The sequence below is a fragment of the Notamacropus eugenii genome, chromosome 5 (assembly GCF_028372415.1).
Source record: "Notamacropus eugenii isolate mMacEug1 chromosome 5, mMacEug1.pri_v2, whole genome shotgun sequence".
Lineage (NCBI taxonomy): Eukaryota > Metazoa > Chordata > Mammalia > Diprotodontia > Macropodidae > Notamacropus > Notamacropus eugenii.
The window spans coordinates 453772277-453797114 of NC_092876.1; the positions used below are offsets into that span (position 1 = coordinate 453772277).

Below are 24838 nucleotides of genomic sequence, written 5' to 3' on the forward strand. Positions count from 1 at the left end.
CACGGCAATGTTGTTCCATGATATAATATGATGTGATGTGATGGCTGAAGTGCACTTTGTTCTTTGGGTGAAAGCAGTGCTTCCTTTTGTTGTTAAAGATTAAGTCTACAAGATGTAATAGTCTGTTTTTCATTTTGTGTGAAAAAGATAGGGCCAAATTCCAGGAACTTAGGAACTGAGGATTTTTCTATTTTCATTTCTACTCTAAATAGGACTATCTTGATTCCGAGAAAGTTGCTGCATGGAACTTCCTACTGCACAGCCTAAGAACCAATATTCCAGACCACTTATTTGAATGAGATGTTGGATTTGAGGCATCCCACCAGCTGGGATGAGGTTTTGTTGTTTCCCAGCCATGCTGGATAGAATGCTTTGGCAAACTCAACAAAATCTTATGGAGTATTCCTGTCATCAATAATATGCATTCCAAATCAACTTCGAGTAACAACCTTCTTGACTTCTCAGACACAAACCTCACTCTCTGGAATTCTTTGCAACTTATAGTTATAAAATGGAAGTGGATCAAATACAAGCATTAGCTCTCAAGGACACAGAGCAACCGACAGATCAGAACATCAGAATATATAAGCAAAAGTAATTTTTCAAATATATATATGTGCTAATATAGTTGCCAAAGTGAAACGGCTGCAGCAATTTTTAAAAAATTGTCAAAACGTTTTAGTCCACACGTAGAAGATATACCACAGGTGTTTATTTAGGAGGGCCTGGAAGGAACGTGGAACTAAAGTGAAAAAGGGTCTTGTTTGTTCACCTTTCTCATTCCAGTTTGAAGCACCTTTATTAGAACCAATAACCAACCTATAGATAACACATTTCATTATCAAATAACATAAGAAGGCCAAGGTATATTTGTAACAAATCTAGTAGAAAAATATGCCTTGACAACATAGGAAGTAAAAGAGCAGAAAACTGAAATATGGGACCATGACTGAGAACGGATAGCCTGGACCTAGTCAATACATCAACCAACTAATATTTATTAAACGTTTATGATGTTTTAAGCACTGGGAAACAAAGATAAAAATGAAATAGTTCATGACTTAAAGGAGCTAATATCTTAATGATTTAAAAGTCATTTTCAATGTTTATGAAGTACTCATACAATTATATGTTTCCTGAGATGGACCTTGTAACTGGGAGATGTTCAGCCAATTTTGTACACTGCAATAAAAAAAAAATTCTTAAAATTCAAAGAATCACAGGAAATTTAAATACCCCAATGTATTCTGTGTTCAACTGGAAAGATCGCTACAATGCTTTGAACAAAGGTCAATTACCTCAGAAAAAAAGTTCCCATAAATGGCAACTTTCTATGGGGAAATCCCAGATCCATCTTTAATGAAATGAAAGTAAGATAGTGAGGTAGTGACGATGTAACTAACTTTGGTAGGACACAAAGTAAGAGACAGTCCATCAGCCATTTCTCCTGTGCATGTCTGAGGATGTCTCAGTAAACCTTAAATTGAATTTGAGGGCTTATCAGCAGCCAGGGCAGGCTACAAAGGCCTGGCACTTCTGACTCCTTTGCCCTGACATGAAAGAGTGACAAGCATTTCCATTCTGCATTGGTTGTGGACTCTAGATTAATTTCAAGGAAAAGTCCATGCAGGAGTGAATTACATCTTAAGTCTGGTGGCCGTAGGAGGATGATGCACTGCCCTGTGGTCAGCAGAACAGATGGGTATTCAAGATAATATGGAAGTTGTAACAACAAAAACCAAAGAACGTTGCCCACATCCTCAATCGTAGACTTCTGGAGAGTTTTTTATGCTACAAATATTTCAAAATTTGAGGTTACATTAAAGGTGTGTGTGTGTGTGTGTGTGTGTGTGTGTGTGTACGTGTGTGTAACCGTAAAGTACTTTAGGAACTAGATAATTGATTTCTCCCTAAAATTCTCCCCCTGATTTGTTTAATTATTTTTGCTTCAATAGGATGTCTGGCAGGTATTCAAACTCAAAAGAAAGTGAACTGACATATTTTTAGCTAGACAACAGTTTAGTATGAGATCTGCCTCATCAAGAATGTTTAATTATTGGTCATTCTAAAAAAATACTTTGGTTATGGCTCTACCTTCAGCAGGGGTGGGCCTTAATTTCATCTAAAATGATGCTTATTTATTTATTATCTCCCTTGGAAAACTGGCCCATTTTATTTTGACAACCTCTATGGAAAATTTTTCTTTATAGTGAGTGAAAATTCTTTCTCTTTCAGATTAAGCCCTTTTACTTGAACCAAGTTTTTCCCCTCATAAAATGGGCAAAATCTGTTCATCATCTTTTGTAATATCTTCCCATGAGCTTGAAACAGTTTTAAACTTACTTCTTTGCTTTTCCTTTTCATAGACAAATCATATAATCAGTAGGCTGGCAGGGACTTTGAGGAACTGCTTCATCCCTATCTTCACCTAAACCTGTCTCAAATAGGATATCACTTGCCTATATGTAATATTAATCAATGATGAGAATCGATCAGTCTCTTCTAAGTTTTCTAAACATTAAGCAACCCCAAACTGTTGGAAATTCTTGTTTATGTCTAAGATGATTCCTCCTAAAATGCCAGAATATTTTCTTTTATTCTGTTCACACAGTGTAATAAACACACAAAATATCAGCCAGTCAGAGATCTACTGAATTACATATTTAATTAATGGACAGAAAGTTGTATAGAAAACTTTTCATCCTTAGCTTAAAACAAAACGAATTCCAAAGAGCTCTTCCACAAAAAATAAAAGCAATCTTCACTCTTAGCATTTGTTGATTTGGGTATTTTTTGTTTTTGTTTCAGGAGGCAAAGAAATTATACAAGTTCCAGTGCAGCAGCAGGGAAACACCAACGCCTTATCTTAGCATTGCTTTATGACAGCAACTTGGAGAGTCCCTGAAATATCTCTAGGGTATTTTATTCATTGGTGCAAGTAAAGTAGAAAGGGAAAAAGTAACTTGAAAAGTAAGGTTTTCAAGTTTTAAAAAATGGCAGCTCCAAGGTAGGCACTGATTATCTGACTTTATATCATTTTGATCTAATAGTGAGGAAAAAAATCTACTATTCCTTCCAAAGGTGTTTCATCTAGAATAAGTAAATAATGAGAATATATTGGTTTAGAGGGATGTTGGATTAATGTGTACAAGGAAATAATCAACTTCATCCAGAACTACTTCTAAGGAACAGCATGGAAAGAAATGGTGATTGCCAGTGATAGTTGGTAATACTATTAACAGGTCACATTGATATAACACTTTAGAGCTCATAAAGTCCATTTGCTCCACAACTATCCTGTAAGAGAGGGAATGTATTATATTCCCATTTTACTGATAGAAGAATGAAGACTTAGGCTAAATGACTCAGTCGTTGTTTGACAGTTAGATTCAAACCCAGCTTTCCTGATTCCAAGTTGCATACCTTTTCTACTAGACACCACTATACTGTGGATTTCTTGAGATCAGAGACTGTTTTTGCCTTTCTTTGTAGACCCAGTGCTTGTCACAATACCTGGCACCCTTGGCACTTAATAAGTGCTTAGCACTTTGTCTTGACAATACTTCAAAGTTTTACTTTAGATGAGGGAGTGTTCAAGCAGCTGCAGGGAGTTGCCAGTCCAAATTGAGTAGATACCACACAAAATCTCTAAATTCTAGCACAAGTCTTTACAGCTTTACAGTATTTCAGTATTCCTAGGCATTGCCTTTTCTTACCCATTAAACAGAGATGGGGGTGAGGAGGTATAGCATGGTATTTCACAATCTTACAAAGCTATTTAAGGCAAAGCTCTGCACAGCATAATAAAAATGACATACAGAGATCAAGTCATGAGTAATGAAGCAGAACTTCATGGCACATATGTGATATTTACCTGAGAAATTTGAAGATAATTACTGTAAATCATCTTTAAAAATAATATTATGTCAATGACAATGATTGATGGGAGAGCACAAAGCATTGATTTGATAACATAAAATGACTGCTTATTCCATGACAAGACAATTAACATTTATTAAGCATGCATTTTGTAACAGGCACTGCGCCAATTGCTGGGAATACAAATTTAACTAGAAAGAAAAACAATTCCTACCCTAAAGAAGCTTACCTTTCAATGGGGGAGGAAAGCCCACAGGAAGTGAATTGTCCCTCTCCCAACTTGAGCATTCTTTCCTGATTCTTTTTCTCTCTACCTATATTGAATCCCATCCCATTCTTTACCTAGCCCTACCCAATATGTCCCTGTCATCATTTTGTTAACTATCCTTCATCGTTGGCTTCCAGTACTGAGATGGTAAGTGAATTGCCATGTCATTATTTTTATTGTATCCCATCACTTGACTGAAATTGCTTTCTGATTGGTTACCATCAATCTCTTAATTTCTAAATCTAATGAGCTTTTCTTGACCCTCATTTTTTTAAACCTCTGTATAGCATTCAAAATTGTTGACTACCTGCCTTCTGGATATACTATCCTCTAGCACTTAGCACAATTCCTGGAACATAGCAGGCATTTAATAAAGGTTTGTTAACTTGGCTCCTTGAATTTTTATGACACTTTTCTTTCCTGGTTCTTCGGTCAGTCTGGATACTCATCAGTATTCTTTGCTATGTCATTATCCGTGTCCTACCCCCATAAATGGGTGCGATCCAGGGTTTTTTCCTAGGTACTCTGCGAGCTCTTTTCTCTCCTTTTCTTCTCACCTCTCCTCTCCCCTTCCCCTCCTCTTCTCTTCATATTCTCACTTTTGGTGATCTCATGATTTCTCAGGAGATCAATTATTATCTGTGTGAAGCAGAGTAGATAACTGCCAAATGTTAATACGTAGATCCCATACCATTCCTGAACTCTAGTTTCCAATCTGCTGGACATCTTCAACAGAATTTCTTATTGACCACTCAAACTAAAAATGTCTGAAATATAACTTATTATCTGGTACCTTAAGCTCCTTGTTCCACAACTTTCCTATTTTTGTTGAGACTGTCACTATTTTTCAAATCATTCAGATTTACAATCTCAGAGTTATCCTTGACTACTTAGCTTCCCTCACTTCTTATAGCCAATTAGTCACCACATCTCAATTTCCTCTCTAGAACAGAGATGATTAGCCAAGGGTCCGTGAATTTTTTTTTTATTAAATACAGTTCAACATAGTTTTCTTTGTAATCCTATGCATTTTATACATTTAAAGACATTATTTCAAGAATGGATACATAGGCTATATGAGAGTACTGAAGGCAAACTGATACCCCAAATATTAAGAATCCTTGCTTTAGAATCTCTTGTGTCCACCCCCTTCTCTGCTAGCATAATTAAATGATCATAACACAATTCAGTCCTTCATCACCAGGACTGGGTAAGATCTTCTACTTGTTGGTCAACTTTCCTAAAGTGAAATTGTATCCTTTGATTCTGGATTACTCAAATGTATATAATATCATAATGACAATAAAATCATATCAGGTATTGTTACAGTGCAAAAAAAAAATCAAAGCAAAGAACTTGTCTACCTACCTATAGGCTAAACTACGGTAAAATTTCATCTCATGTTACTTGTAAGAATTTAAATATAGACAATTGGGCAGTTGTATGTGTTCAGTAATTTTAGTTGCGTCCAACTTTCTGGGATTCCCTTTGGTGTTTTTTTGGCAAACATACTGGAGTGGTTTGTGTTTCCTTCTCCAGATCATCTCACAGATGAGGAAATGAAGGCAAACAGGGTTAAGTGACTTGCCCAGGATCACACAGCTAGTAAGTGACTGAGGCCAGATTTGAAATAATGGAAAGAAGTTTTCTTGATTCCGAGTCCAGTGCTCTATCCACTACACTCCCTAGCTTCCCCTTCGGGTAGGTCAGAGAACTATTTTTTTGAGAGAGGGATCTTAGGCCTAATTATCTGTGGTTTATGCTCCCTACAAGAGGAACAAATGCTGAGAAATGAGAGGGAAAGCTCACTGGTACAACAGATCATTGCCAGAGTCAGCAATATTAGTATAACACTTCCAGGTTTCAAAGGACTTTACAACGATCACTTTACCCAGTTCTCCTGATTTCTGACAATCTTTCCTACTCTCTTCTCTTTGAAGTACCTGCAATTCTACTTATGTTGGAAAGATTTCCCAAAAGGAAACACTGTTCTAATATAAATTAAGCTAGAGAGGAGCCTGATCCAGCTCTTTCACGTAATTGGCAGTCTGACATGCAGTCTTTTTTCAGTCTGATATGAAAGAGAACCAAACAGAACTTGGACATACCAGAACAGGGTAACTGAGGGCTTTTAATTCAAAAGGTGCTTCTTGGTGCTGAAGGTAGCCAGTTTCTGTTGCTAAGCTCCATCAAGCATGGAGCTTTGATCCTAAACCATTAGAAACCATCATGGTGAGAGGGTGTGCTACTCACTCACCATCACAGCATAAAGAACTTTCCATAAGGACTGAGTTGCATGTACAGCAGTAGGATGAAACCAATAGACTCTAATAGCTCAGATGTAGTCATTAAATACTAACAAATAGCTAATCTGTGAATTGAGGATGTAAGTTGAGTACCCATTATGGCTTGTTGGATCTAAAAATGCCTATACGTGTATTTACTCAATGGGCTATAATGACTAAGAGTAGTTCCAAAGAGTAAATAATTGGCATTTTACAAATAAATGAGAAGGGAGTATCAAATAAATCTTTGTTCAAATTGGTTATTTGCCAGAATGGTATACTTGAAAACAAAAGCAAAGCCCAGTATTGATTAAGTGCCTATGCGAGAGGCATTGTGATAGGTACTGAAGAAACTTCCCCTCCTCTGTCACCCAAATTACAACACTAAGAATTGGGAGGATTCAAAAACTAAAAAAACTATTAGGGACCATTTAGACTTTGTCCTCCAATATCCTCATTGGTCTAAATTCTTGCCTTCCTTTAAAGGCCCATTTAGGTATCATTTCCTTCATGAAAACTTCCTTGATCTCCTCACTTGAAAGTGGCCTTGCTTTCCTCAAATTTCTCAGAATACTACCTTATCTGGACCTTTCTGTTGCATTTACCTTATTTTTCTTTGTATCATAGCTTTTATGTACATGCTTTACCCATCATGTTTTAGTGTAAGTTCCTTAATAAAGGATATATTTTGTCTCCATATCTCTAGCATCTAGCCAAAGAACAGACACTGATCAGCTACTTAAATTAAATTGAATTAAAAACTTGGATTTAAGTCTTGAACCTGTCACTTCCTATGTTTGTGTCTTTAGAGAACTCATTTAGCCTTCTTGACACAGTTTTCTTACCGTCAAGTGACGGTGTTGAACTAGGTGATTTCTAATATCCCCGACAGCTCTATGATTCTGGAGTAGTCTGGACAGTTTCATATGCAAAATAAAGAAACTAACAAACATCAGTCAATATAACCTAAGTAAATACATGTATAAATACATTGCATAGAATAAAGATTGTCTTTTTATCCTTAGATCTTGATTACCATATTTTTCATTAGCTGTTTCCACTATTTTTGTATACAAGAAAAATACTGAATAATGTTTCTCTCCAGTGAAGCAATTCAAAAATTTTAAATGAACAGTTATTTTGCCACTTAACCCAATAATCAGTTTTTCTGATGCAAATTCTATTTGCTATTACCTTACTGGCAATATGGCAAAGGGATAGAAATTAGTAAATGAAAGTGCTAATAGGTTTATTATGAACATTGTTTTAATGAGAAAATAGAAAGAATAATGTGACTTAAACTTACTGATGAGATTTCCTCCTATTTTGTGTCAATTACATTTTTGAAGTTCAAATAATATCACGGTTCACTTAGTAACCAATACAATACTAAAATGAACCAGTCTGAGTACAACATACAAAACTGGCATTAATTGAGATCAATTTAGGAAATCCAACAAGGAGATAGCCCCTAAATCATCTGCATTTTGTTTTAAAACATTTTATGTATACTTTTTGGTGTGCTGCATTCTAGTTCCCTTCAAGCAAAACAGGGAATTCATTTTGGGGAGACTTTAATGAATAGAAGTTGGAAAGCTGTTCATTTCCCCCCTTTTTAGTGATTATCTCAGTCTCTCCCTGGCAGAGGAAATTATTGAGAAGTCTCCTGAAGATTTCATTATATTTTTTAATCTGGACCTATGATTTCATTGGTATGAGGGTAACTCTTTAGTAAGCAAACACATAGATCAGCAGTAATTCACCAGTAACTTAGGGTCTTAGAGAGCTTCCTGGAGGCTCTGGAAAGATGGATGACTTTTCTTAGGCACACAGCTAGCTGGTGATAGAGTCAGGACTTAAAGCCAGGTCTTGGCCTCTATCCATCACAATATGGTTTTCCTCAAGAACTTCCTTATACATAAAGAGTAGTTAAGATGCCCACAAACTAACATAAATTGCATATTGCCAGTCTGAAATCAAGATTTACCAAAGAAGTTATTCAGTTAAGACAATTAAGAATTATCTGTATTTGGGAGTAATGGGCTTATTTATAAATGAGTTATTTCTTCCAGGGTGCAAAATAACAACAAATCTACAATAATCATTTCATAATGGATTCAGATTAGATTCCAGGTAGTTTTTCTAGCAGTCTGCTATCAGACAGAGCTCTGAGGAGGATGTATATACAGCAGTAAAGAACACTCTTCATCTTATGAAATACTTCATCAGCAAGTATTTGTTAAGTGTTATATGCATGACACTCTGCTAGGCTAACCCCTGTAAGGGACATGGATATAGAGCATCGTCCCAGTCCTCAAGGAGATTTATTTTAGTTGATGAATCATACCTAATATGTAGAAAGCAAATAGTATGCAATTTAAAACTATGTAATCAAGTATGAAGTTGTTTGCTATCATGCCATATACAAATTGTAAGTATTGTAGGAGGAGTGAGGGAAGCAGGTGATGTTCAAATAGAATCTAGGAACGGACGTCAGATCTGCATAAGTGGAATAGAGAGAAAGGGACATTCCAAATGAGTTGGACAACAAAAGCAAATGACCATGATATATTTCTGTGGCAGAAGGGAAATCCATATGATTAAAGACCATTAACAAAATTCACCTTACTTTACCTTGGTCAGAGGAAAGGGTAGTTAGATATTTATGAATCAAATTGGGGGTGGAGGAGGGCAGGGACAGAGTAAGGGGTGGTTATAAACCAAGAGCACTATGACCGTCTGCTTGTATAATGAGAATACCTAGTACTTGGTCCAGGGTGACCAACGAAAGCTAGGATCCATTTTGGGATAACCTTCAACAGAGCCAAAAAGTAAAGTGAAACGTGATAGTTGGTTGAAATTGGAAACTTTTCTATGCTACATAATTATTTAAAAACAAAATAATCTACGATTATTGGCATGACAATATTTGTGTGACTGCCTAATTTGCTTTGACTTTGCAGTTTAAACTTATCAGTCGGGTCTTTAAAACCAGACTGTATCATATCCCTGGGAAGATTTTTCTTAGAGGAGTAAAATTGTAGTTTGGTATATATCATGGCTCTCAATGTTCAAAGTAGGAATCCTAAAAGTTTATATATGTAGGAGATCACGGAGTGTGCCCCATAATAAGTAACCACAGAGAATATTTACCTAGTTTTTCCTTTCATTCCAAAGGGTGGTTGGCCCTTCTCCTGCTAATCATTAAATATATTAATATTGGCTGTTATTAAAGGATGACAGAAATCTAAGGAAATTCCAGGTCAGAGTGCACAAGTAGTGCTAAGTTTTAGTTGGGATGATATCAAGAAGCTGCCAATTTATTTTAATGGTATATCTCAACCTATCCCATAGTAGTATATCGTCCCAAATACTTATTTTGTCTATTATAAATATTAGTCCATTTTGTCTAGTATAAATATGAGTTGGATAGCACATCCTAAAAGATCACGATAAAAAGATGAGTTTTCTAACATCTTTTTTCTTCTGTGACACAAAATGCAGCAGTCTCCTCTTTGAATCATCCTACTTGTTTTCCTTTTTCTTATTTTTTAAAAGCAACTACCAAATAAGACACCTGACATTCTAAAATGGAGATTTTAATGTTCCATTAGCCATCAAATGGTCCATTTCTTCACTGGGCCTGGCATCAGGAAGACCTGAGTTCAGATATAGCCTCTGACACTTACCCGCTGTGTGACACTGGGTAAGTCACTTCACTTCCTTTTGCCTCAGTTTCTCCAACCGTAAAATGGGGATAACAGCATCTACCTTACAGGGTTGTTAAGAAGATCAAATGAGATAAGATTTGCACAGCACTTAGCATAGTGCCTAACACATAATAGGCACTATAAGAATGCTTATTCCTTTCCCCATTCCCATGTCTTGAGGTACCAATTTTTAAAGTTTTTTTGGATCTGTTTGATAGAGATTATGCTAAAATGATACAAGACATTAAGAAGGAGAGGTTCACCTCATCCACTAGTATAAATTTAAATTTTCATTTTAATGAGCAGTTCTATTAAATGTTTTTCCAAATTGGGAAATCTATATGCAAAAAAGTTGGTTATGCATATCAGTTGCCAGTCACATAACTGCACTGTGCTCCAGAGTCAGATGCCAGTTCAGCATGGAATTGTGCCTGGCACATTTGGATGTAACTCACAGTCTTCACAAAAAAGAAAACCTATATCCCTTCTAAATGCCTCCTTGAATTACTCCTGAAATGTGAATTAAGTGAAGAAGAAATTGGCTTGGGGCTGTAAAAATTACGGGCTTAGAAAGCTTGGGCTGAATTCTTTCTCTTGCCTCCACTAATATGTCTCCCTGATTAACTCAGCTCAAGGAACATCACTGCTAAAGGAGTTAGAATATTTGTCACCAGATAATGCATCATAAGGTCCTTGGATGCCAACTCGTTTTCAGTGACGCTGGGAAGAAAACAAAACTCACCCACCTGTCTCCTCTACTGGTTACACTATTGTTGCCCAGCAAACAACTTGTTGGCATCCAGTTGGCCAAAGTGGGTGATGTTTTATGTTGGGCAGATCATAAAGCATGTCTGTGATCTATATGATACCATTCCAACTGGCAATTCTGAAAGGGATTCGCAAAGGACACCTTTCTCTTTCATTCTGTTAAACTAGATCCAATTTTCATAGTGGATTTGTTGTTTTAGAGGATTCTGGTACCACCATACTTAGAAGACAAGGAAGAAAGCTACAGAATAGAGAAGGTAAGAGTATTCTGGGAAATGTCTACTGAAAAACTGGACACTGTCCAACAGTCCAAAGGGACCATAACATGTGTATTGTAGACAACACTTACAAGCACTGTTACTGTACTTTTAGAGTAAGAAGAGCTGGGGGTGAGGGAGATATAAAGAAAAACAAAGCAATATATAACGTCTGGGGAACCACAAATAGGTTGCTCCCCAGCATTAGCTGCCCATTACTAAAAAAACCAAAAAATACAACAACACAAAACGGTTTTGAATGAGGTACAGTTATTATGAGAAAAACACAGTAGGGACAAAGTATACTAGAGTAGGTAGGTTCGTTAATCCTTGTAATAAGTGCTGACATGATAGGTGGAAAATAACTGAGCTCTTTAAATAATTTTTTACTAACTACTGTGACTTAGTGACCCTGGCAAGCACGTAAGTGTTCTTTTAAAGACTGACCTTGGCAACTCATAATGGAATATTTGTCATTGAATTTTAGTATCTATAGAAATATAAGGTTTAGATGAAATATATCATCAGTGTGTTGGCATAAAAGACGTACAATGAATGAATGATGCATAGAGGTGTGAGAACTTCTTTTGGAAGAAATATGACATGCTATGAGATCATTCTTCAGAATAAGGCATTTTAGCATTTTTAAACAAAAAGAACACACTAATATGAAAGAAAAATATTTTTGATATTTGATGTACAGAGTCAAAAAAGGAAAAAGAGTATCTTAAAAATAAAAAGATAAAAAAACTTAACTTGCTGTAGAGTCTTTTTAAAGTTAAATAATAGTCCTGAATATGTATTTCACACTTGCCTGGTTACTTGTTTACTGCATCATATTTCAGCATCCTATGCTAAGCAAAAGTGATAGTCTACAAATGCTGGAGATGCTCGGCAATCCATGAATTTTTAAAAATTACCATACCTATGACCATTTTCACGTAGAAAATAAGATATATATTCTTTGCCACAAGATAAGATTTCTTTGTCTTGGTTTTGACTGACATCAAACAGAGTAAGTGCTCCATATGCATTTATTACATTCTTATTTGTTTTTAGACCAAAGATACAGAATAGAGCAGAAATATTTTCTCACATATTCTTCCAATTAAAAAAAAATGTATGAGTAACCTAGTCAAGTTGTTTCAACTTGGTTACAGCTGTCTCACTGAAGTAAATGAGAGATAGGACTTACAAAAGAGACAAAAGATTCATTCTCAAACCTTTCTTCTTATGAAATGATGCTAGATCTTAAATCTTTTGAGAGATTAATTTATTTAAATCCTTTTAAGTTATGTTCAGAGAAAAGCACTTAATACAGACCAACTTAATTTTGTATTTGAAATTCAAATAGTCTTAAGATTCACATCTAAGATCCACTTCCTATTCTTTCCTTTGGATAAATGTTTCTTTTTATTTTTCTTCACTCCAAACAACCCAAATTTTATACTATATTATAGCTCTTTGTCTTCCAGCTATAAGTAGAAACATTGAGAAAAAAAGGCTATTTATTTTCAGACCTACTTCTACACCAAAGAAAACAGGGTAAGTGGCATTAAACTGCAAAGATTTGGATATTTGATTTTATTATGAATCAATAGCATTTTCAAAATAATTTTATGACCTCCCTTTTGGTTACATTTTTGTTTTCAGATTTATTTTTAGTATTGTCTTCATTCATTCACTCACTAGCTGACACTGAGAACATACACAGCGTGCGCAAAACTGCTTTTCCCACAAAAAGTAAATTTAATGGTCAGAACGGTAGGTATAATACTGAGAGAAGGCTTCCTATCATGAATACAACTTGGAAACAGCATATTCTATCACTTACTGCTAGGCATCTAGCATCTAGGTTAGCCCTGGATGCCATTTTTAATCTGAAACAAGGAGTTTTCTCTTTAAGAGTATAAGTGTAGCCTATGTACCTAACATTTCAAGTTATTTCATAAAGTTGGTGGAATGAAAATATGGCCCTATGGTGTATTGATTTATATTAGTCTTTGTTCAATTTTTAATCCAGTCTTACTTAGAAAGGCAGGAACCACTCGCTATTTTGTGTAGTGTGTACTCCACCTAGATGCTTCCTGAATGGTCATTATAGTTCCCACCATTATTAATTGTATGATTGTATTATCAGAATAGCAAGTGGAACAGGAATAAGAATGACTGTTTCAACCCTAGTAATTCCTGGTAATGATGGAGTATATATTTTTGTTATAATGGCGAAAAGCAAGCAACCAAGCAAGCTGCTAATTACAATCTCCCATCCTTCTATGAAGGTCCATTTCCTTGGAATGCCCTTACTCCATATCCACTAAAAATGAGTATTATATGTGGAGATTAAAAAAAGAATAAACTTTTCAAAAATCTAAGGGGATCCCTCCTGTTGTAATCCTTAGATTTTACAAAGTGAATGAACTCTTTACCTAGATTATGAGATAGCTTTCAGGTAAAAATGACTTCTTGTCACTGTCTCATTTTGATTTTAACCAGGTACCTAGCTATTTTAAAAAAAATGCTCTGTACCCTTTGAAACAATTCCTGATTCAACCAGCTGCCCCTCGCTTCTGGTGTTTATCCATACATCCACACATCAAGCAAACTGAAAGCAAATCCAAATATTATTCTTTGAAAAAGATTTTTCTGCACAGAAAAGTTTAGCATCAAATCAGTTAAAAGAACTGAGGCAAGCATTTGATTGTGCTCATTGACTTCCCATTAACCTTGAGAAGAAACGTAGCTATGGTCAAACAAAAGAACACAATGGTGTGACAGTTAATGAGCAAAAAGGCATGATAAGCCACAGAATCAATAAACACACAGGGACATATCATTTGGTAGACTAGATCAGCCATCTATCCAAAGGTGAGGCAACATTTCATCCTGACAAAACTTGTTCAGTTATAGTTCCTTGATAGCAATGACAAATCCTTCGCCTGTTTTCTTAGGGAAATATTTGGACAGTGTTTTTGCATTAAAATATTTTTTAGTAAACTAACTGAAAAAGATATTAGTTTGGAAATACCATGAGAACAGATATCACAAAATTAATATAATTACAGGCCTGTGGTGAGTGAATGTCTGTTCATAACAAATTTATGTGTCATTCAGAAATATTATGACCTAACAGAAGGAAGAGTTCCTCATTTCAGTGACTTATTTAGATTCCCCTCATTAGCTACTTACTGATTGCTGATTGATAATGTCAACAAACAGAATGAGATAAGTAATATATTAGTGGAAAACAAACCTACCTTCCTCTAGGGAATTAGTTTCAGAAGAAGGGATAAAGAAAAACCTACTGAGCATTGGCCAAATTCTGTTTGAAGGAAAGGAATGCCAGCAATCAGTGTAGCTATGGTCAGACCTTAATCAGAAAGTCATATATTGTATGACACACTGCAACCCCTGTTTGTTTTTTCCCTTCATACCCTTGAGTTCTCCCATATAGAACATACAAAATAGTAATGGAAGTTATGGATTCTGATGGATTACCTGCATGCACCTTTTCCCCTTCAATCTATCACACCTTTTAGCTTACTGTCCATACTCTCATTATCCGTATGTCTCCTCTTCCTGAAAGGTTCCCTAAAGTTATCACCATTAGCTTACTTGTCATAAGGAAGTCCTACCTTTGACAGAAGACATGTTTGGATGTTACATTTGGATCAACCTCTTAAGTCCTTTGACTCTAGTAACATTACCAGATACAATCCCTCCTCTGCATCATCACTTGATTTATCTGTCCCTTCTCTACCCCTTAGCCTCTTGCCCCCAAGTCCCCAAAACAATAGACTGAATCCCTATGCCTCCTTCTAACAGGTTCTGGGTCATTGGGGGAACTGGAGGCAGGAGAGACCACTTCGAAAGAGGAAAGGACTTCACAATTTATATTAACCATTTCCAGAAACCTGAGACATCTAGAGTTAATCCATGTGGCAGGGGGCAGCACTCTGACTTCCCTTACCCTCTAGTCTGACCACTGGAAAACTTATGGTGGGGAGACTGATCTACTTCCAATCTCCCCAGGCAGTTTACACCTCCTACTCCTAACTCCCCATTACCCTCCCACATGGAACGCATACAGAGCAGGCAGCATCTTTCAAAGCCTCCCCCAGTAATACTTCTGGAAGACAGGGAAGAAGAGAAAAGGTTGAGAGTAAGTTGTCAATATGACTGAACCTTCACCCCCATTATCTGTTGAGGGGTCAGAGACTTGTACACAAGTTACCAGCCTCCCCAGCGTTTCTCCTCTCCTTGCCTAGGCAATCTTATCCTTCTCAGGACCAAACGCATCCCCGCCCTCTAACCAACAAAAACAAGCAGACCACACACTGCTGCTGCTGCCACTGCCGCCGCCCCAACTGTTGCAGGCACCAGGGGCGGAGGACGCTCCACACTCAGGAAGGGGGAGCCCCATGAAAGGCAGGCAAGGCAAAGCGAGGCAGGCGAACCCCTAAGCATCTTGGGCGGTCTCCAGTGGGAGCGTGTGCGGTGGGGGTGGAACCACGCTTGGGTGTGTGCGTGTGTGTATGTATGTATGTATGTGCGTGTGTGTAAGGGAGCCAGGGTCAGGCACAGGGGTGTGTGTGTGTGTGTGTGTGTGTGCGTGTGTGTGTGTGTGTGTGTGTGTGTGTGCAGGGGTGATGCTTGTGGTCCGGATGCACCCAGAATGCCCGGTAAGAGCAGCCCGCCTGCCTCACCTCCCGCGTCTGCTCCCCAAGCCCGCTTTACCTTGAGGATCAGGTCCGTATGGTGCTGGTCCAGCATGTTCTCCTGCTGGAAGGAGGTGATGATGACCCGGCCGTAGCGCCCGGGAGTCTGCAGGTCCGAGTAGAGCCGGTGCTTGGAGCGGTTCACCGGGAAGAGGCTGTTGACCAGATTCCTCTCGATCTTGGCCAGGCTGTGCTTGGGCGCCAGCAGGTGTTCCACGCTCTCCTCTATCTGGTAGCGGCTGAAGCTAGCCCCCAGGAGGATGGAGATGAGCACGGGGGCGGAGGCGAAGAAGACGGGGTGACTGGCAATGAAGTGGCCGAGCCGGGAGAAAGACGTCCTCAAGCCTCTGTGAAGAACCTGCCGCAGCATCCTAGTGCAGAGGGAGCGCAGGAGGAGGACGAGGCGCACGCACGGCTGTGGCTGTGGCTGTGGCGGTGGCGGTGGTGGCGGTGGCGGCGGTGGTGGCGGGGGTGAGATCTGAAGCTCTCCCGGAGCCCGGTCACAACCATCGGGGAGTCCCGAGCAAAACCTCGGGAGAGTCCCCTCCGGGAGGAAACAGACCCTCCTCCCTCCCCCCTCCCCCAGCCAGGCAAAAAGGCGACCCTCCCCCCACACACCCTTCCTGCCTCCGCACCCCCTACTCCACCCTGGATCTCCTTCCCCCTCCCCCCCACCTCTTCCCAGCAAAAGGGGTTCGGGGCTGGGCGGTTGCTGCTGCTGCTGCTGCAGCTGCTTCCTTCCCTTTCAGCGCTGTCGGGCCCTGGAGAAGTCCTCCCGGCGCCTCATGATCTAACTTACCAAACCCAAATGCCATCGAAGGGGGATGGAGACAGCGACAGAGGCAGCAGCAGCGGCGGCGGCAGCAGCAGCTACAGCAACGGCGGCGGCAGCAGCAGCAGCAGCAGCAGCAGCAGCAGAAGCAGCAGCAGCAGTAGCACCAGGGAGACGCTCGCAGGAGAGAACACGAGGGAGACAGAATTCCAGGCTACACCCAGTCCCCTCCCCTTCCCTCTCCACTCCCCCTCCCCACAGCCCCGCCCCTCTCACGCCAGCCCCTGTCAGCCCAGGCAGAGGGAGGCAGAAAACAAAATGAAATAAATAAAGGGACCTTGTTTTCAAAACAAAAAAAGTAGGAGTGGAATTTGGAGACCTCTGGTTTCCTTGAGAGCCGCGGGAGGCGAAGGCGGGGGGAGAAGAGGAGGAGAATGAGAGATAGAGCAGGCTCTATGCCTCCACCTCCCTTCAGGTAGCAGTGAGGAAAGACACGTTTGCAGAAAGGACTGGGGGAAGAGGGGGGGGGTAGGGAGAGACAGGAACCCCAAATGCAAAACAACCTTTCTAGCAAAACAAAGCAACAACAACAAAAAAGCAGTTCAACGAAGGCTAAGGAGGCTTGGAGGAGAGAGAAACTTCAGGGTCTGCCTGTTGTACGTCCAAGGGAGAGCTGGCAGTGCCTAAGCCTAACCCTCGCACAGACTCAGGCACACAGGCGTCCACTGTCAGAGTCCGAGGACAGGCTGGGGAAGCGGACAAGGGAAGTTCCCAGCTGTCCTTCCCTCTCCTCAGGGGTCTCGCCCAGTGGGAGGCTGTGAATCGCCAGCTTCCTTGCAAAGCACCCAGTTGGGGACATTCAAAGCACACGTTTTCCCTTCTCTTCGTCAGTTGCGCAGGGTGGAGGGGCAAGTTCTTCTTCTTTGGTTGCAGTTATTTCTTGGTCTGTTTTAATCTCCTCGACCTACGCCATCCCCCATCCCCGGGGGGGAAAAAACACCCTTCCTTCCCTGCTCTGACACCCCCCACCCCCCCAACTAACAGTGATTGATGGCCATAAATGATCAGGAGGCAGCAGCCAGAGAAGCAGCGGAGCTTCCGAGCTCTCGGGCGTCCTGGGCTCGCCGCCGAGCCTTTTTCTGTCGGTGGGCAGTCCCCGATCTCAGTGACCTGGTTGCCCCAGGGGACGTGGGGGTTACCCCTTGGCCAATTTCGGAGCTTTGGAGGGGTCCGCCCACCTGACTGGCAGACAGGACCAGTAGGATGGTAAGTGACAAAGATGGCTAATCGCAGTAGTAAAGAAAAGAGGAAAGGAGCACCCCTCCTTTCCCGACTCAGCGTCTACTCTCCTCCCTCACAGTCTCTATATACGGAGGGAGGGCACTGGATCGTGACACCCAGTGCAGAAGCTCCTCGGAGGAAGGGGCTGCCAGAAAGCCTCAAGGGGCACCGACTGCTTCAGAAAGTTTTATATATACATCCATATTTATGGCTGGCTTTTTTTCCTCCCTCTCTTCCACCTCCCTCAGTTCTTCTCAGCAGAAATCCCAGAGAAGACGCCAGACGGGTGCGGATCGCCCCCCGCAGGTCCTACCGCCTCAGACCCGATCAGCGGCCGCAGCAGCTGAAGGAGCAGCCACACAGAGGTACAGTTTTGTGTATTTCATGGGTGCCTCAAACCCTGCGCCCTAGTGTGTCAGCGCAGAAACTGCTGGACTGAGCACCCCTAGCCCAAACAACGCCCGCAAACGAGATTCAGCCGTGGCTGGGAGTTAGAGATAGGGGATGTCCCCTCCTTCAGGAGCAGCAGCAGCGTGCTAGGGGCAGCCCCTTTCCCAGGGTGGTCTGCCCTCCTCCTCCTCTTCCTTCTTCCCCCGTCCTGCTGCTCAGACTCTGGGTGCACCGCGCCCAGGTCAATGCCGTGCTCCAAGGCGGCTGCTATCAGGGGGCGACGTCCCTTGAGTTTTCCCGACGTTCCTGGGCATGGTCATCCATGTTAATCAGAGCTGAAGGAAGATTGAAGGAGAAGGGGAACAGAGGAAAGGGGCGGTTCGGAAGAGGAAAGAGTGATAGGGAAAGAGACAGAGAAGACACGAAAAGACTGAGATAGAAACTGGGGACTGAAGGAGTAAGCAAGTGTGTGAGAACGAAGGTGGTGGTGGGGGAGAAGGTGTCAGGAAAGAGAAAAAAATGTATAGGTGGTGGGGTCCTGGGAGGCAGCTCCCAACCAGTTACCCCAGGGCCATGCTGCCGAAAACTTCGGATTGAACTTGGGTACTTGCTTTTTGAAAGAGGGAAAGCAGTGGGAGAGAAAAAAAAAATCCACCCTTTCTTCTATCTTTCTGTACACTTATCCGGGATGATACCCTCTACCCTTCCCTTCTATTATCCGTGGCAAATGAGAAACAGTCCCCTGATGCTGTCCAGTCCAACCCTTCCCCCCCCCCCCCAGGGTCTTCTATCTATCTTTTTCTACGTTCATTTGTGATTTCCACCGTGCATTTCATTGTTGGCACACAGACACACACACACACTCCACAACAACACTATCTCCTCCGTTTTTGGGAAAAGTACCTGAAAATGTTTGGGTCCCATAGCTTCCAATCTCAGCTTCTCCAGATCCCAGCTCTGCCTTTTCTCTACTTCCCTTTTCTCCAGAGAAACAATTACAGGGTGTCCAAAAAGTCTTTGTGCAGTTTTAGGCTTTAATAACACTTGGATTTTGGGACATTGTCTAGGAGGGAGAACACATCATCTCAAAGTACTTTTATTGATGACACCCCCCTTTGATTTCTGTGTCCCCCTCCCCCAGTATCATTTCAAGGCAACTCTTTGCTGATTCATGATTGTGAAGGGGAAAGGGTGTTGTGTTTTACTTATGTCTCCTGTAAAGGGTGGGGGGGGGGGAGAGAGAGAGGAGAGAGAGAGAGAGAGAGAGAGAGAGAGAGAGAGAGAGAGAGAGAGAGAGAGAGAGAGAGAGAGAGAGAGAGAGAGAGAGCAAAATCCGTTCTGTTCTTGGTCTATTTTCTAAGCTGCTTTAGGAAACCACCCACCTTCAAGCAGCTGAGGAGCTAAAAAGAGATTGGAGATCCCCTGCATTACACAGAAGCAGATTGAAAGGGCAAAATGGAAAAGAAGGGGGAAAACAGAAAAGGAGCTTTTGTGTTGTGGTGGTGTGTGTGTGTGTGTGTGTGTGCGTGTGTGTAGGTGTATGTATGTGTATATCTGTATATATGCATAAGAGATTGTAAGTGCTTCTTATTTAGGTAAATGGTTGAGGGCTTTTGCATGGACAAGAGAAGAAAGAATGAAGGCAAATAAATGACTTTATAGTTTTGCCAGAGATTTTCAAAATTTGAATCACTATTATGCTAAAGTCTTTGGACTTTAAAATCTGCCCCTTCTCATCTTCACAGTCAAATTTCTGCTTCTTTTAAATCTTGATTGTGAAATTGTGTTCTTAGACCCATTCTTACAACACAGAAAGATCAATTTTCAGCTGAATGGTGGCCCCCAATATTAGCAAAGGCTCTTCTCAAAGAAAGGGCCTTTCACTTGTAAAGAGGTATATACTTGTCTTATGCTCCCTTTACTATCCTTACTGTAGTCAAGATGATCCTGAATACACAGTTCTCGTAGATCTGCTAAGGCAGTGGCTTCCAACCTTTATGGAACAAGTGTACTCTTTTGCAAAAATAAGGGTAACCTCTCTCTCTCCCTTCCTCCCTCCCTCCCTCCCTCCCTCCCTCTCTCTCTCTCTCTCATCCCTAGTTTAATAAATCTCTGCAAATAATATTTTAGCCTGTATTTATTTAAATTGAATTATAATTTTAAAGAAAATGACATTAAATATAGTTAACATTTGAACATGCAATAAAATAACACAGAGTTATTGATTGATAAAAATCCTTTAGAATTTTTACATTTATAACTTCTAATCATTATAACATAATAATTATTAATCATTGGGGTAAGGAACAGGATTAAGATTGATATAGGGAACACCTTGGAGAAACTTTTGCCAATGTGTCAAGGTCAGGACTAGAACTAGAATTTGAACCCAGATTTTTCCGGTTTCAAGGCTGGTTAGTAACTCACTAGCACATTCTGCTTCTCAGTAATCATGCTAGCAATGCTATTAATGTGATCAATAGACATCTTTAGCTCATAGTTAGTTGAAACATAATAATATACATGAAATTGAAATGGAAAATTCTCTTTCAGACAATAAAGCAAGTTGTTTTTTGTTAGTATAAAAGCTATGGCAAAAAAATTGTGCACAAATAAGATGCTTATAAAACACAGCAAAATTTATAGTTCTAAACTAAATAGAGAGTCATTTGTGGAACAATAGCTAATTCTAACATTTTCATGTTTAAATGTTTGCTTCAGTGTACTATCATAAGACAAATATATTAACCATTTTTTGGATGAGCTAAGAACAAATATATCATATTTATCCACAGCAAATGGATTCCTTACTCATTTATACTTAGAAATATTCCAATCTTTAAAATAAAACAAAACTTGCCTTTGTGGACTGATCAAGTGATTGATAAGCATCAATATTTTCTTCTGTTTCATTTGTAGGGCAGACTTTTAAACACTGACAAAATATTTGTAATTTTTAAAATTCTGTGCTTAAAGTTTTTAAAAACTTCACTTTATTTGTACTACTTAGTTTCTTCTAGAATATACAATAAATATGCAAATTTAGAGAAGAAATTTTTGTAATAAATGAATTTGTTTCATCTTTGATATCATCGTTAAGAGAAATAGCAGCTTTTTCTTTTCGGTCAGTGTATTTTATCATGAGAAAGCTGGCATTTCTTATAATATGGAAGTACCTCATGCTTTGTGCCTTTATTATTCCATACTTTTGTGAAGAATTTTCCTTTTAATGGACCTAAAAGTAAATTAATCAACCTCTAACAACTTGAAAAGCAGTATACAGTTTGTCACTCACTCGTCTCAATACAAGTGATAATGCATCCTGCAGTATGTCCAAACTATGTAAGGGGCCACCTTTTAAATTAATATTGGCAGATCTGAGCTTTGTCCTGATATTGACTGAATTCCACAGTGCGGAGTCCAATATGATTCTTCCACTTTAAATAATTTTCATTTAAAAAAATCCATCAATTATATTAAAAATGCCACTTGATGTGTCATTGTTCTTATTCGGTCCCTGTACAACTCTATCCAATGCGCCACCTACTGGCTATTATAGCAAGAGTTGTGAGGTCTGGCAACCTCACTTAGCTGTTGGCTTTCAATTCTTTAGTCTTATAAACATATTCATTGTTGTTATCATTATCCTCATTTCTAGGGTAATTAGTAATACAGAATACCATTTGGATTTCTAAAAGTTAGTACTTACATCTACCTCGGAGGCTCTATCCCATTTTGTTGAATATTTTTTATTTAATAAATTGGAGAGACTTCCTTTCCCAACAATACTCACCTCTCTGTCTCTGTTTTTATCTGTCTCTTTCACTTACCTTCTCTTCTCTCTTTCCATATGTGTGTATGTCTGTCTATCTGGGGTGTATGGGGTATTCAGGAGCACTAGCACATCTGGTATGAAGGTTTTCTGAACCCTTTTCAGGGATGCTTTCACCTAACTCTCCAAAAGCTCCAAGAAGTTTTAGCATCCACAATGGCCACATTCCAGTAAACCATATTGGCAGACAGGCTAAACTAGGTTGAGGGTAACCAACAGGTTTCAAAGTTAGGGGGATGTCTACGCCAATCATGTGACTACTTCCCCTGGTGGAATGGGCAGATGAGAACAATTTGCTCCAAAGGCCATGAAAGTGACCAAAGCCAGTCTGTGGAGTGCTTAGAATTTGGTCAGGCATTGAAGACACCACCATCACCCGTGCCATCCTGGGTCATTGCCAGTAGCCTTCCCATTTGTTCTGCCACTGGACTTTGATGACTTAGGAAGTGAGAATGAGACTGAGGACTGCAATTGTCTCACTTAAATAAAATTCAGAGACAAGTTGAGACATCACACCGTGACGTCACTGATCTTTTGTGAAAACTGACAACAACAATATATATCTATGTATAAATCTCCTATGGTCAATTCAGTATTAAAGTTTCTGTTACACAATTTATTAAAAATTAATCCATAAAAACAGGCATAATTATTTATAGTATTCTAGCTATTAAAAAGACGACAGCTAGAGTTACCTCTCATAGCACCTATAATTGTGCATGACTCCTTACATCTTAAGACAAGTCCACTCTTCAATTTGCTTAATATGCTGAGCAAAATCTCTTCTCAAGAATTTTCTTCATCCTCCTTGAAAGAGAAAGGTTAAGACAGTCATGTCAGGAAAGACCTCTATATTCTCTATCTCTCTGTCTTCTACATTTTCTGTTCAGTCACAACAGGAAAACAGTCTAACTCCTCTGAAGCCATAACTGTGAACAATCTCAGCTTTCACTTAAAGATGATCATTTCTACAGCATTCCAATTTCCTCTTGCAAATTATAGTAACAACTATAACCATAGTTAGAGAAACTTTTGAAACAGGAGTTGAATTTCTTCCCATTACCAAAATATTTCCAGTCCTCTGAAAGTCATTCATGAGTACATAAAATTCATTTCAATATTGTATTAATATTAGTATAATTAATATTACAGACATAATATAATAATGCAAAGTACCACTTGATAAGTTGTTTTAAATAATAAGAAAAAATACAATATGAACAAAAGTAACAATAATATTTAAATTTAATTATCCACAATGCAGTACATAATAATAGTGGTAAAATAGAACGATAATGAACACACATATCATGATATTTGCACATCAAAATGCACAAAACACTACTGGATATCATGTATTAGCAGTATCATCTGACTGTGTCAGTAACCATTTCTACCGTTTCTTTTGTAATTTCATTGAACTACTCACAGTTGGAATAATTTGGTTATTTTCTAATATATTGACCTTTGTGAATGTTGATATATCTCAACTTATCGATACACCCTCCCATTATCTCTAAGCTTTATAATTTGCCTTCTCTCCTCTAGTCCTCCCCTCCAACCTCCCAAAAATGTTTTTACAGATGAAGGTTTAGGTAGGAAAGGCACAGCCTCTACATGAAGGCCTTTTCTTTGAACTGAGTTTCTTCTCAGTTCCAGCCGAGGTTTTTTGTTTCTGTATGTAGTGTCTTCCTCGGTTATTTGTAAAGTTGTTTCAGTGTTGTCTCCCCCATTAATCTTTGGAACAGTTTTCTGGGGTTTCTTTGTCCATTCTTTGTATCCTTAATATTTAGCACAGTGCCTGGCACATATTAGGCATTTGATAACTGCTTGCAGAATGACTGACAGACCCTAGAAACATCACTTTAAAGTTATCATCTATTTCACATAGTTCAGTTATAATGGGTTGATAGTTTAATTGCCTGTCCTCTTCTCTCTCATTCCTTAGGGCATCTAACTAAGGGCATCTCCTTCAGGTTTCTATGAAATATTTTTGTAGAATCCCTGCTACTTTCTGGCATTTTTCTATTCATTGATAAGTTGTCTTGTCTTTTAACAGCTTGAAGAAGAGCAGATTTCTATTCATCTGCTAAATTTGTGGTTTCCTCGAACCCCAGAGTTTCTGAGAAAAAAATTGCTACTTGGTTGTAGTTCTTGGTAATGTACTTGAGACTTTGTATATTTCAGTCAAAATTTGTCTGACGTGAGTCCACAGCTAATTGTCAAGCTTGCCTCAACTTCTCTTTAAACTGAGAAATGTGTTGATTCTCAGTAATATTTCATCCTCCAAAACACAAGTCAATATGTAGGCAGTTTCATATCTTAAAATTAGCAAACATGGTCTAAAATGTGAGGCATCACTTCTGATAGAGCTGTTTGTAGATTTCTGTTCAGACTTCCCAGCATGTTCATCAATTCCCGTGGGTCTCCTTGAGGAGAAAAAGTTGTATAGTTCTTGGTTTCTTAATACCTGATGGAGTCAATATTTCTTTAAGTAATTTTCTTTCAAAGTTTTTAACTTGGTAAGAGTAAATCCTAACAGAGCAATAAGAGATTTAACATATTTCTCTTATAATATTTCAGCAGCTATGAAAGTGTTATGGTGGCACATGCACACAGTGGATATGCCTCTGCATATCTGACGACATTTTTAGTCCCTATTAAAATATGGCTTGTAG

General features: G+C 39.3%; 1 protein-coding gene across 1 annotated transcript in view; it reads right to left on the reverse strand.

Moving 5' to 3' along the window:
* PTCHD1 (patched domain containing 1) overlaps positions 1-16572 on the reverse strand; it is a 68905-nt gene extending 52333 nt beyond the window's left edge. Inside the window, exon 1 of the mRNA XM_072615273.1 lies at positions 15905-16572. Coding sequence (XP_072471374.1) covers positions 15905-16255 — 351 coding nt within the window. The 5' untranslated portion in view covers positions 16256-16572. The remainder of the gene's footprint in view (positions 1-15904) is intronic.
* Between the last annotated feature and the right edge of the window lie 8266 nt (positions 16573-24838).